General features: G+C 51.5%; 1 protein-coding gene across 1 annotated transcript in view; it reads left to right on the forward strand.

Moving 5' to 3' along the window:
* The window catches only part of TEKT3 (tektin 3), a gene marked incomplete at its 3' end in the record, with an annotated part of 104,758 nt that overhangs the window by 37,609 nt on the left and 53,159 nt on the right, over window positions 1-13,990 (forward strand). The window contains exon 2 of the mRNA XM_009880024.1: window positions 8,716-8,880. Coding sequence (XP_009878326.1) covers window positions 8,716-8,880 — 165 coding nt within the window. The remainder of the gene's footprint in view (window positions 1-8,715; window positions 8,881-13,990) is intronic.

Raw genomic sequence — 13,990 nt, forward strand, 5'->3', positions numbered from 1 at the left:
GACTAGAAAGGTCTGAAGCTGACTTCTGGCAGAGTAGCACTCATTTCTCTTCATGTTGCTTATACTGAGGAGTTGAAAAACTTTTGGACAGGAACCTTGGAGGCGGGAAATTCCCGTCCTGAGGATGCCCCAGCAGCGCAGGCTAAGCTGAGATTGTAAAATACAGCATTAAGATACGCCTGATTGGTGTTCCTCAGCTTCCTTGGAGAGATGGATGTGATCATCCCCAGGATGTGGGGACGAGGAAGGACCATCAGCTGCTGATGCCTTCCCAACTGAGGTTGGCAGTTTTCAGCGCTATACTTGTATTTGGTTGTAGAAAAATAGATGCTCCAGTTCAGCTGGAAAACACCATGCCACTGGGAGATGATGTGATCTCCATCCCCAGCCCACTGCAGGCTGAGACCCTTTCCACCAACTTGGGGTGTGCTGTAGATCGGCCCTGTGCCGCAGGAACGCGTGTGCCCATAAGCTGCTCGGAAGGGACGTGCGGCACGGGTTCCCATGTCCGGAGCGAACCAAGTGTTGCATCTTCTCCAGCTCAGCCTTTGGAGATGTCGGCTCCTGCAGGCCGACGTACCCCAGCCCGGAATATGGGAACCACATGGCCAAAGCCAAATGAATGGGAACCAGAGGTTGGGGGCCCAGAGCCTGTCAGCAGGGGGGGGCTTCAAAACAAATGAAAGAACAGAGGAGGAAAAAAAAAAGTTCTAATTATTCTGAGCTTTTAAAAACACAAAATAAAAGCTTATTATTTCGCAGAGTTCCCTTTGCAGCATGTAATTTCATTTCCCCCCCATTTGCTTTTACTACTTGCTCTGGGCACTGTCAGAACAACCTGATTTATAAGCGACAGCTTTGGCTATTTTTCAGGCGAGTCTCTCTAAATATAAGAGTGTGAAAACTGTCCCGCTGCCAGCAACTCTCTTAGAATTAAAACTCTCAGGAGTTGTCGCATGAAGAAAAGAGCTGGGTGCTTTACGACTTAAATGTCTTTCATAAAAAGCAACCTTCCCTTCCTTCTCTTGGGATACTTTTTTTTTTTCTTTTTCCTTTCATTACACAGAATATCTCAAGCTGTAGTTGGAGAAAATAAAATGAAACAAGCAGTGGCTGTTACCGTACTGTTTCCCTGCTACTGGCTCCCTTGTGCACCATCAGTAGGAAGTTGTAGATCGCGAGGGAGATGTTTATTGACCAAGGGTTTTAGTAAGAGAGCTTTTGTCTAAAGTTTGCTTCCCAACCTGAAGAGGTGTAAAAAGAAAATCAGCAAAATGAAGCATAACAGAGCAGCTGTACAGCACAGCCTGCTAATTTTAAGTGAATTGATAGTAACGTCTGAAAATTGGGGAAAGCCTTACTTGACAGCCTGAACAAAACCTAGCGTGTGCTTTAATGTTGTGGACAATAAAGAAAACCATGTTCGCTGCGTGATGTGACTTCTGTGCATCTGTCTGTTGGCAAACACAGTTTCCCTTTTTGCCTGTGGAAGCACCTGGCTTTGGTGCTGCTTTTTTGGATGCAGTTAGAGAGAAATTTGGACCTTTGACTGTCAATGTTTCGAAGCTCGGAAGCATCTGACTTGGAGTTGGCCATGTGTGTCCCCGTTCTCACAGGAATTCGTACTTCCTGTTGGTGACTTCTGCGTTACGGTTCTGCTATTGCCTATTTTCATTCTGCAGCTCAAAAGGATCATTGTTTGAGGAGTTTTTTAAACTCCGCTCTCTGAAGCGTGCTGCTCGGGTACCCGAACTGCCTGGACCCGACTGAATAGCCTGGTCAGGCTGAGCTGGCTGGAGGCTCGTGCTGTCCACCCAGCGGGAAGGGACTTGGGTGAGTCTGTGGCTCTGGTCTGACTGATCCAACGAAGCTGGATAGAAGCGGCCACTTATTGTGTATGAAGGAGAACTCTTTAATTTGATTTCTGGACTTGAATGTATTTGCAAATGCTAGGATGCATCTCAAAGGCTGCTTCTCTGCAGTGCTTGTGTGAAGGTGGTGAGCCCTTGGTCGTGGTGAGCTTGTGGGTGAAGGTGGTGAGCTATGGGAGAGGTATGAGGCACCGTCCTCCTTTGCCAACCTGTGCTCTGGCGTTGGGCACTACTGCAGCTCCCACCCGGATCTGAGCCCGGAGAGGGTTCTTCGGTTTCACACTTATTGACCTGGAGGGTCTGGAGGACACCATGCAGTGAGTTCCCTCTGTAGTGACTTGAAGGACGTAAAGAATAGCTCCAGGTGTGGCCCTACGCGTGTGGAAACCCAAGGGCTTTGTGTTGGGGAGAAGAATGAAAACGGATCTCTCGACCTTAAAATCCCAGATGCTGGTAGAGTTTAAGAGGCTTTCCAAAGATTAGGAGTGGAATGCCCCTGTGAAGTGGCCTGGCCGACTCTCCGGAGCAGGTTGGAGAGGGTTTAACGCTGAGGGGGTTGTGGAGGTCTGCCAGGCAATAAATTTCCAGGAAGAATAATCAGAGGTATAAAATCAGCATCCTTGTAAAACACGCACTCTATATACGTGCGTCTTGAACCTAAGGCTGTCCTCAGATAAAGTCCAGAAGATGAAAGTTTGGTCAGGTATGAAGTTGGGAAGTTGCCGTGTGATCCGAAATGGCACTTGCGTTGCAAGCCCAGACGAGTTAACCTTACCTGTTAGAGAGGGGAGTGTGTGTAGTCACCTCCAATAGTAATGTGGTACTGGGCCCCCGTCCTAGAGGGAGCTGCTCGGTGCAGTCTGCCCCACGAGCATGATGGAGACCCCGGCACGGCTCAGCTGGCCGTGGGCTACTGCCGCCTGCCAGGCTGGGTGGGCACTGCTGGAGGTGGCCCGTTGCTCGGCAGAGTGAGGTCAGTCTCCGGAACTGTTCCCTCTAGAGACCCTTCCATTGATGACAGTTAATTAAAAAAAAAAAAAAAAAAACATAATAAAATAAAATTTGATCAATGCTGCTTTTGTGGATGGGGGTTCCAAAAGTGCTCCCTCCCGCTGAAGTCGCTGAGGAGTTTTGGGGTTGGATGAGTTTTATTTCAGGAGGAAAAAAGTTAAGTTAACACAGGGTGTTTTTACAGTCCCGTTCTAGGTATTACATCCTTCAAGGCCCTCTTTGGAAAGTTTCCAGGTGGGAGATTTTATTTTTTTTTGGTCTTATATGCCAGTGCTGGCACTTCTCAGCAAAGGCGTATGAAGTTCAATGCTGTAAAACCGAACTCTTCGGAAACGTCTGTGTGCTGTGGGGGCCTGGCTCTCAGCTGTCCCAACTGAAGGGCAACGCTAAGTCAGTTTTATAGTTGCAACTGAGCAGATGAGGTGCCCTGATGCCCTTGGTCCCATAATCGATGGTTTTAGCAATTCTCTGATCCTGCTACTTCAGTCAGGTTCTGTCTTTATATTTGGCAGTAGCTGCTTATCCCAGGGAAGGGAATAAACGAATTCAGGTGTATACCAGGTTTGAGACCCAACAAAAGCACGGGATGGGATGTGGATGGAGAGCCTCGCACAACCCGGTCACCTCTTCTCCCAGGGCCCCTCCTGCCAGGGATGGGCAGCAAGAGAGCAGATGGTGAAGAAGATGAGGTGGAAGCAGAGATGGGAGAGGAACGTGTGGTTTTGAGGGGGGGAGCCCCAACAGTCGTGGCGGCAGGGTGCAGCCGGGCTGGTGGTTGTACTTTCCATGAGGAGCCACGTTTTCCAGTGGTTAGTCTGCAGGTGGCCATCCAGCTGGGCTGATGGCTTGTGACAAGGGGCCAGGAAGATGTGTGCCTTGTCTCAGCTGCACTGGGTGGTGCTGAGGCCAGACCCGATGCTGAGCTGGTCTCTGTGTTGTCAGGGTACGTCGTATTAGGGTCGGGTTTGTCACTGGGAAGAGCAGCCTGGAGAGAACGTGAAAATCCCCGCGTGGTGCTCCCCGAGGCATGCCGGTGAGATCCCGAGCTGGCGTCGGGATGGGAGAGGAGTGCGTTGGAGCGCTTCCCAGTGGAGCGGTTTGTGAGCAGATATGTCATGTGGATACCTTCAGATAACCCCCAGGCAGGGTTTGCAGAGGTAATGGCCTGCAGTCATCCTGTCACTGCAGTGGGAGGCAAGTTGAGCCAGTTCTGCTCCGGAAAGCCTTTACCAGGACAATCCTGGAGACAGGTCTCACTCGCAGGTGGTTATGAAGCAAAGGAGCTGATAGGCTTAGAGAATTCCCAGGGATGCTGTGGAGCCTTTTCTCCCTGGGCACTGAAGTCACTTCCAGGCCAGTAGCCAAGCACAAGCTGTAAATAACAAATGGTGGCTGATGATCCCATCTCATTTTGCTCCGAGATGTTGTCAGCTCCGGGCATTCCCTTGGCATCTTCTCTCCAGTGCTTTGCATTCCCATCTTCAGCTCCCAGTGCTGTCGTGGCATCTGGCTGTCTCTTGTCACGTTGTTGGTGTGAACTTGGTGTGGAGGAGTCGTTTCTGTGGTGGCCTCCACAGGGGCATATTGCAGGAAAAGCTGATGGATCCAGGCTCTGTGGTCAGGGTGATGTTTGTGTCTTCTCTCCCTCGGGCTTCTCTAGTCATTGCTGGTTTGGGAAGCGCTAGAGATAAGGTCAGAGAAGAAACATCTGGGATTTGCATCAGCCTCTGTCTCAGCATTCCAACATGGGCAACTTGGAATCTTGTGGCCTTCTCTGAGGTTCTGTGCCCCCAAGCACCCACAACTACACCGGAGAATTCACCTGGTGGGTATCCAAACTTTATCCTGTCACCAAACGTTCCCCGCCCCCATCAAATATCCAAACTGGGGTTGCTGTCCATCACACTGCTTTCCCCCCCCATTTAGGAAATTCAAAAACTTTTATTTATTGCCCTGTGAGATGATGCTGTAGCAATTAAGCAACACAGCTGAGCCCAAGGCCCTTTTGAAACCCCGGCCTACACTAATATCACATCAGCAGCAGTATTTATCCAGGATCAAGATAATCCTGCGCAAACAGTGAGCTGTGAGGAGACACGCCTGGAGCCTGCACATGTCCTCCTGCCCTGAACGCGTGCGCTTCGCTGGCCTCTTCGCGTCACAAACTCTTTGGGCTGGGAACCTCTGGCTCGGTGCAGCAAAGGTGACTGTTCCAAGGAAAACAGCAGGCGCGCAAGCGAGAGGTGCGGGCTGGAGCCACATCTCGGCACCGTAACCCTTGTCCGTCCCGATTCCGCCACCTCGTTGTGCTCACTCCGTGCCCTTTCTCATTGCGCAGTTGATGGTTCGGGCGAGGGAACCCGCTGGATCTTTTCGTTTGCTCAGCAAAACATGCAGCGCGCTTTGTTGTGGGGGCTATACGCAGAAACATCTCGCCATCTCCTTACGGCGTGCTCCTCGCCCCCATTAAGCTTGGGTCTGCTTTAGTAGGAGCTGGTGCTGCCGGTTTGGCCGTGGCCATCGCTGTCACCCTCCCCGAGCCCCTGGCACCATCTCGCAGTTGTTTGGGTCCGGCCCGGGAACAGGCGGTGAGGTTTCGCCGTGCCTCCGGCGTTCTTTCCACGGGCTTTGTTACTGCGGAATTAAATTTGCAGCTCAGCCCCGCACGGTGGCTGTGTGCCCAAGTTCCACTCGGGGAGTTTATTCATTTTACAAAGACCTGAGCTGCAGCCTATAAAAGTGTGTGTGTGTGGGGGGGGGCAAAAGGGCTCCAGATGAGCTCTTTTGGTGCCTCGTTAGTGGTGTTTGGTGCCTCATCCTGCTGGTTTACCCACCGGGCCGCTGTCCTTTAGCTTGCACACATATACGCTCACATATATGCTGCTCAGGGCAGCTCCCGGCGTGCCGCTTCCTTTGGGATGGGCTGAGCCAGAATTCCCTGGTCATCAGAAACACTTGGAGAATAGTTGAATTGTCCTGCAACAAACTTTTTTTTTTTTTTTAACCCTTTTGTAGTGGTTTTTGCTGCGCGTGAGCCTGATGAGCTGAATTGTAAAACAGTTCCCGAGCAGCGGTTAAAAACTCCAAATGGTGAGTCAGAACAGGCATTTGAAGGGCCCCGGACTGCCTCAGCTTGTCAAAATAAACATTTTGTGTCAGCACAGAGTGTGCCACTGTCTGAAAGCTCATAATTTAAAACCAAGACTTTTATTTTTTTGCTTTGACTTTTCCCCCGATTGTAAAGCCGAGTGCATATAGCGCAGGTACGGAGCGGTGTTAAATTTACAGCAATATCACTGCAGTGAAACTTTTTTGGTTTGGAATCTTACTCCCCCCCCCCGGCTGGATGTTTGGGGAGAGCACGGCTCGTGCAGGGGAAGCTGGTGAAGCCCCGACACCCGCCCTTGGGATGCGATGACCGCCGGTTCATGGCGGTGGGCGTTAGCGGGAGTACCGGGTTGTAGCCGGGCAGCGGGGAGGGGGCCGGGCAGGGGGAGCGCGGGGAAGGCAGAGCTCAGCGCTCGGCCACGTTCCTGCAGCGCTGAGCGGGAGCCCGGCTTACGTAAAAGCAAATTCCTGATGCTTCACACACCCAGAGCCCATCTGGCACCAGCCGCGGCACGGCCAGAGGCGGCTGTGGTGGGGGTTCCTGGGCTTGAGAGCCTGCAGGATGCGGCTCAGTGCAGAAGCCACTCAAAAGATACTTTTCCTCTATTCTTCTGTCCCTACAGCTTTAGGAGAAGATAATCTGAAGCAGCATGTTACTTTAAATGGTCTCATTCCTCTAAAACTCTAACTCTGAGCTCCAAGCTTTTTGTTTTTAATTTCCACCAGGAGCTCGTGAGGAATCATAGAATTGCTGAGGTTGGAAGGGACCTTTAAGATGATCGTGTCCAACCATTAACCTACCCTGACAAAACCACTTCTAAATGGTGTCCCCAGGTACCACATCTACCCTTTTTCCTTTTTTTTTTTTTTTTTTTTTTTTAAAAACACCTCCAGGGATGGAAATACATGTGGCTTTGTCCCTGCACGTCCCCATCTCTGAACACCCAAAGTTGGCACGCTTTTCTGATGAGGACCCTGAGTATCGCAGCTGAATGTCAGAGTCCGAACAAACCCCGGTGTGTTTTTGTTCTGGTCATTTCCCTGATACGCATCACAGCTTGGTCACAGAGAACTGACCCTCTGCAGGACAGAGAAGGGGAAAAGAGGAGGCAGAATTTGGTCCTGAGGAAGGTGTCCCTGCCCAGGGCAGGGGGGTTGGAACTCAATCTGCAAGGTCCCTTCCAACCTAAACCATTCTATGATTCTATGAAGTATTCCCAGTTTGAAAAAGAAAAGAAAACAGCGCGTGCTGAGAGGTGAGGACCAGGCTTTCCACCTCCGCCTGACCCATTTAGGAACATGAGGGGTGTGTGATGTGGGCAGGTTTGTAGACCCCACCTGAGGCAGCTTGCCTCCAACCTCCTCTGTGCTCCTGCCTTTGGGGAGGGGTACCGAGGGCTGCTGTGCCCTCCAGGGACATCTGGTGACCAGGGCTATGGAGGGGATGAGCGTTTATTGGCCTCTGCTTCTTCATGTGTGAAACGGTCCATAAAGCATCTAAGGAATAAGATTTAGCATCACTTTGCGGATCGGGCTCTCCACTGCTGTAAACCACCTGAGCTTTGCTCTTTAATAGGACCGTGTTCTGCCTCTGCTGCCCTCCACAGCAGTCCCTTCTTGTCCTTGCCTGTTTTGAGGGCAACTGAGTCACCTCATCTCCTCTCCTCCAGACTGCTGTGCCCACCGTGCCTGGGGGACTCTCAGACTCTTAAGTATGGATGTCTTAAGCAAGAACACGGTTGCTTCATCTCTCTGTTCTTCCTTCCCTTCTTGCCCACAGGCTGCTCTTCAGAGCTTGCTGCGGACCAGTTTTAAATCTGCCGTAGCATGGAAGCTTGTCCCTTTGACAGTGATGGACCTTCAGGGGAGCCTGTATCAGCAGGATGTTCCTACCATCTTACCCTGAGCAAGATGGTGTTTTATCCCTCTGACTATCTAGTCACAATTACAGTAACTGTTGTGCTAGGCAAAGTTAGAGAAAAGTAAAATATTTGAGTCAGAAAACTCTGGTTTTGTGCTTTATAACTCTGAAAGGACTAAGTTACATCTAAGTGAAAGCAAGCTGGTTTTATGAAAAGCACATCTAAAAAACACTAATACTGATGATCTGATTTTTTCCAGGGTCTATTTGAATGCATCTTCCTTTCCTGCATTTTTTTTTTTCTTGGATTTTCTGCTTTAAATTTTCCCTTGGACAGACATCTTCCCCAGTAGGTTCAGTCTAACCCTTCCAGCCAGTTCTACCAACCCTGCAGCTTTGTGTTTGAGGTGCAAGACTTGAGCGATAAATGGTCTTTGGGCAGAAAGTTGAGACTGGAAAGATCTTCAGTGCGGTCTTGTCCCCCCCGCTTCTTTTCTTTCCCACTATTCTTCTCGGTGTAATAGTGACCTTCTGCGGCTCCGCCTTGGTCAGTGCAATCGCATCCTCTGCTCAAGTATCAAAATAAAGGCACAAAGGCTAGAAGTGATGGACATCATCTGTATTTCTTGCATGGGTTATGTGAATCTTGATGCAGCGTAGCTACCTGGTATGGCACTGCTGTCCCTTAGTGCTGCCCGGCCTTCCATGGCCATAGCAAAGCCATCACTGATCCTAGCCATGGTCTCGGCTCCAGAGCGCATCCTTGGTGTCACCAAAGGCATCCTTCTTTCTAACCCTTCCAGAGAGGAAGAAGCCAGGAGGTAACTGGCTGTCCTCTCATGGTGTCTGTTTCTTGGTTTCCAGAGTGCGGCCTGCCCTCGGCCAACATGGCTCTGCCCGGTCACTTCACCCAGTGCCACCGCCCATGGCCTGCCTACACCACTCACACGGCCCCCGTGGTCAAGATGCTCGTTGAGCAGGATGAGCGGAGAAAGGCTGCATCCAACCGGCCGGCAGAGACAGAGCTAAGTAGAGAGCCTCAAGAAGCTGGTTTTGAGGAGGAAACCCAAGTGCTGTCAAAGCCGAGCAGAGGTAGCAGCAGCCTCGGGACTGCTAAGGACTCTGGAGGAATGTCTGCTGCTGAGAGTCTGCCATCACCGAGTGTTTGCAATAGGGTTATTTTTGCAAGAAAACCTCCCTTGCGCGTGCTACCGCGTAGTTCCCTGGCACGTTCCAGCAAGAAGAAATGATCTGTCTGCAGCTGGAAACGAAGAACAGAAAAAGATGCTCTCAGGTGTTTTCCAGAGTGCATTAAACTACAAATGCAAATAGCATTTAACTTTCTGACTCTTTTCCTAAAAGTCCCCGTTCGAATGACGGCAGACAAGCACAAAAGGCGGTGGCGTTGCCTTTCGTGCTTGTCCGCTTTTGGGTCTGGTGAAACCCATAACCTCTTTCTACTGAACTTGCTTTGCTTGTGTCGCTAGCCGGGTGCTGCCCAGCTCCTTGGAAATGCCCCACGGTGGGAGCAGTGCAGAGGCAGAGCGTGGGGATGCGGATGCCTGCGCGCCCACGCCGCCCGGCGCACACACAGGGCCCAGTTCTCCGCTCTGCTGTCTCTCGTGACCCCGCTGGCATCCGCGCTGAGGGCCAGCAGCCGTCGCGGGGATTTGGCTGAGGGGAACGGCCTCTGGGGACAATCTGTGCCTCTGCATCTGCTTGAGATGTCGGGTGACTGGAGGAAAAGTGCACCGAGAATCCGAATCCCCTCTCTTTGAAGCTGTATATTGCTGACGGAGCACAGACTGGAAGGGAGAGGAGTTTACAAATGAGCATTTCCTTGTACTTGTATTCCCTTTTTTCCCCTGGCCTGTCTGTCCTTAGGGCGTGAGGTGTGTTCAAGTTGCATTTACTGGACTTTTTAGACTTTTTTGGGTCTTTTTAGTCTGGAGAAGAGAAGACTGAGGAGGGATCTTATCAACGCTTATCAATCCTTCAAGGGAGGGTGCCAGGGGGGTGGGAACATGCTTTTTCCAGTGGTGCCCAGTGACAGGACAAGAGGGAACGGGCACAAACTGGAGCATAGGCAGTTCCATCTCCACCTGAGGAGGGCCTTCTCTGCTGTGAGGGCGGCAGAGCAGTGGCACAGGCTGCCCAGAGAGGTGGGGGAGTCTCCCCCTCTGGAGCCATCCCAAACCCGCCTGGACGCCGTCCTGTGCCACTGCTGGAGGTGCCCCTGCTCTGGCGGGGGGTGGCACTGGGGGAGCTCCAGAGGGACCTTCCCACCCCCACCAATCTGGGATGCTGTGAGGCTGAAACCCATCGAGTAGTGGTGTCCTGAGCCCTGCCCTTGGTCCGTGGTCTGGTGATGGAGAGCTGGGTAGGAACGAGTTTGCTGCGTGGTGGGGGCGCAGGGATCCCTGCCCACACGCAAGGTGGTAGAGCAGGGCAGCAGCAGCGCAACGTTGGATGTGGCACCAGGGGAACGTCGGGGACCTGAGGATGGGAGGAGATGTAGGGTGTCTCTTGGGGGGTGGGGTGGAACTGACCCCCCCTGCATCTGTCAACGGACGTAGCAGCACCTACTTTGTTACTGTAATACACAACTGGGGGCCCAGAGCTAATTGCAGCTCTAAATGACTTTTATTATGCTGTGGTTGCTCCTTGCCTGCTGTATTGAAACCAGATGCTCAGGTCATTAAATAGATGTAAGCCAGGTGCTGACTGCCTTATTTAACCGAAATAAGAATTGATTTCCTGCAGGAGTGAGTGTGGTCATATATATGCCAGCACCCAAGAGTGGGGTGAGAAAGCTGAGGAGAATGGTGGCTATTGTGGCCTGGGGACCCCTGGTGAGGCTTTTAGTATTGCTTTGGGACTTGGCTGATGGATGCGAAGCTGCTGAGGGTTTGGGGGTAGTTACCGTGCTCCAGAGCTGTTCCCCAATGCGGCAGGAGCATCCCCCCATTCCCCCTGCAGGTCTGATGGCACGGTACAGGAGTGTGGTGGGAAGCTCATGAGCTGGTGATCACTTACACAAACAACCCCTGGCCACATGTCTCAGAGACCACCTCGGCCAGTGAGCCCACCTTGGGACTGCTCGGCCAATGGTAGCTAGGTGACTGTGACCAGTATGTGACCACAGTTCAGATACGACCAGACTAAAACGGGTAGAAGACTCCCTTGGAGTGGTTCTCCTCACAGCAGGGGGTCTGTCATTGGAAGCCCTCCCTTTGGGTCAAGACGTTGCCCAGAGTAACTTCCCTGGGGACTGGATGTCCTTGCCTTTAACTGGGTGGTTTCTGCATTTGGAGTCATCATTCTAAGCTGAGGTTTAATACACATCGTGTAGTGTATCACACCCTGACACGTATCGTAGCTTGGTCACGGAGAACTGACCCTCTGCAGGGTGAGGGAGGAGAGGAGAAGAGGCAGAATTATTCCCAGTTTGAAAAAGAAAAGAAAACAGCGCGTGCTGAGAGGTGAGGACCAGGCTTTCCACCTCCGCCTGACCCATTTAGGAACATGAGGGGTGTGTGATGTGGGCAGGTTTGTAGACCCCACCTGAGGCAGCTTGCCTCCAACCTCCTCTGTGCTCCTGCCTTTGGGGAGGGGTACCGAGGGCTGCTGTGCCCTCCAGGGACATCTGGTGACCAGGGCTATGGAGGGGATGAGCGTTTATTGGCCTCTGCTTCTTCATGTGTGAAACGGTCCATAAAGCATCTAAGGAATAAGATTTAGCATCACTTTGCGGATCGGGCTCTCCACTGCTGTAAACCAACTGAGCTTTGGTTTTTGACAGGGGCAGTTTGCCATCACCGAGTGTTTGCAATAGGGTTATTTTTGCAAGAAAACCTCCCTTGTGTGTGCTACCATGTAGTTCAGTGGCACATTCCAGCAATAAGAAATGATCTGTCCACAGCTGGTAATAAAAGGAAAAGGTGCTCTCAGGTGTTTGGAATGCATTAAATATATATAATATCATTTAACTTTTTGACTCTTTTCCTAAAAGCCCCCTTTGAATGAAAGCAGACAAATACAAAAGGTGGTGGTGGCGTTGTATTTTGTGCTTGTCTGCTCTCAGGTCTGGAGAAAAGCAGATTTAGTGCGCACCGTGTAGTGTTAGTTCCCAACTGACATCCTGAACCTGTAAAAATTAATGTCTGCTGAAGTGTTTGTAGTATAGGATCCCTGTTAAATTTTACCATTCTGCCTGCTTGGGACGGCATTAAACCTGATGTTTGGAACATATTTTGTTGGTCTTACACTTCTGTGATGCTCTGAGCATGTCTGCAACGTGCTGCTATGTGGATGAGACACCTGCATGGATCTGACAGTGTGGTGCAGAGGTGACAAACCCTCAGCAGAATGCTGATTCTGGGAGGACTCTGTGGTCCAGTCCCTAGATCGGGTCTGTGGGGTGTCTCTGTGCCTCCAGTGCAGTATTTTCACTTCCCAAGTGGAGCCTTTTGTTGGAAGATTTGTCACAGAGAACCTTTTATCTCAGAGTGCTCCACCACGATCATAACCGCAGCGGGAAGAAATTGGAGTTGGTTGTGAACAGAGCTAAGCGTTGCCCGGCTAACCCCAAGGTGTTTCCGAAATAGCTTTTCTCAACAATTTTGTGTCTGTGTTCACTAATTGACTCACCTGTCGTCACGCAGCCGCCTGTGCCAGCAGCAGCTCCAGGCGGGGAAGCGCTCGTGTTTGAGCCCTGGAGGACCTGAGCTGCTGCCAGCAATTGCAATTAGCGGTGCCTGGCTCATGCCAAACCCTGCCAGCAACGCTCAACCTGTCCTCCCCGTCCCGCGCTGGCAGAGGGGAGATGCTGCGGACGCCGAGGTGATGGAGCTGCTGCTGTTCTCTGATCTTTCGCAGCTTTTCACGAAGCCCCGGGGCTCACAGCCTTCTGCAAACCGCCTTATTCTCACCGAGATGTGGATTTCTTTCCTTAGAGGCAGCTCAGGGTGCATTCTGTGGGGTTATATGGAATTGAGGGGGAGGCAGGAGAGAAGCGCTTGCTCTCTGGCTGGTCAGGCTGACCCTGGGTAGCGAGAACCCTCTTGGAGTAGTATCAGACTTTGGGTGAGCTGAGGGCAAAGCCGCGACAGCCTGGACTTGGGCTTCGCTCAGTCATCTTTACTGGAATCAAAAAAGAATGGAAAACTTGCCATTTTCATGCAAGAATTCCCCCTCCCCAAGCGCTGCTCTGTCTCTCCTCCCAGGCTACAAAGATGCTTTCCCCCCCCCCTCCCCTTTCCCCAGCGTTTACGCTGGGTGCAGTTGTGCCACTCAGGGTCTCAGGAAGGACTCTGTCTCAGTAGGAGCTTGGTATGATGTCAATGTTTCGAGTGGGTGAAGCAGAGGAGGCAAAAATAGACATTTAGACATTTTTCCCATTGTGCCTTTTCAAAAAGGAATATTTATAGCTGGGTGCATAAACACAAGCTCTCTTTGTGAGTCCGCTACCAATTGCAACACAGCACATTACCCCCTCGGACCCTCGTGCTCGCAGCCTCAGGACGGGTCTAGGCGGCTTTGACCTTCTCGCAGTGGAAGCCTCTGTCTCCCGGTACCACACCACAGTGCTGGAAGGGTTTTCCAGTCCAGGCGTGAAGCCCCCATGAAGATGTCGGGGTGCTCGGGGGCTGGATCCTTTGCAGCAAGCTATCCCGGCTCACCTCCAGGGTGGGGATGAAGCACACCAGAGCCTGAGCCTCAATATTGTGATTAACTCTGAAGCATAATGAGGTCTGCGATCAGGGTGGCTCTGCCAGGTTGTTGGGGGCTGAAGGTCCCAATCACTGCATTTCATTTTACTTCAGTTTCCCCGTTTATGGAATTTGGGTAATGGCCTTTAACACACACTTTAAAGTGCTTTGAGACTTTTTCAGGGTGGTGTTTCACTGCCGTGCTACCTGAACCACCTCTCAAGGTCTGACCTTGCTTGCAAGGAGTTCTGGGCCATCATGTGGTGTTAAAGCTTTCTAGCGACTGTTTTTTTCCAGGAATGGGAGGTCAGATGTGGGTGGCAGGTGAAGAGGTGTTGAGGCCAGCGCTGGCTATTCAAAAACTACGTGAACTGTATTTTTTGAGAAGACTGTGCTGGTGCCACTCAGCAAGAAGTGCTGGTTATTTG

The sequence above is a fragment of the Charadrius vociferus genome, unplaced genomic scaffold (assembly GCF_000708025.1).
Source record: "Charadrius vociferus isolate BGI_N301 unplaced genomic scaffold, ASM70802v2 scaffold532, whole genome shotgun sequence".
Taxonomy (NCBI): domain Eukaryota; kingdom Metazoa; phylum Chordata; class Aves; order Charadriiformes; family Charadriidae; genus Charadrius; species Charadrius vociferus.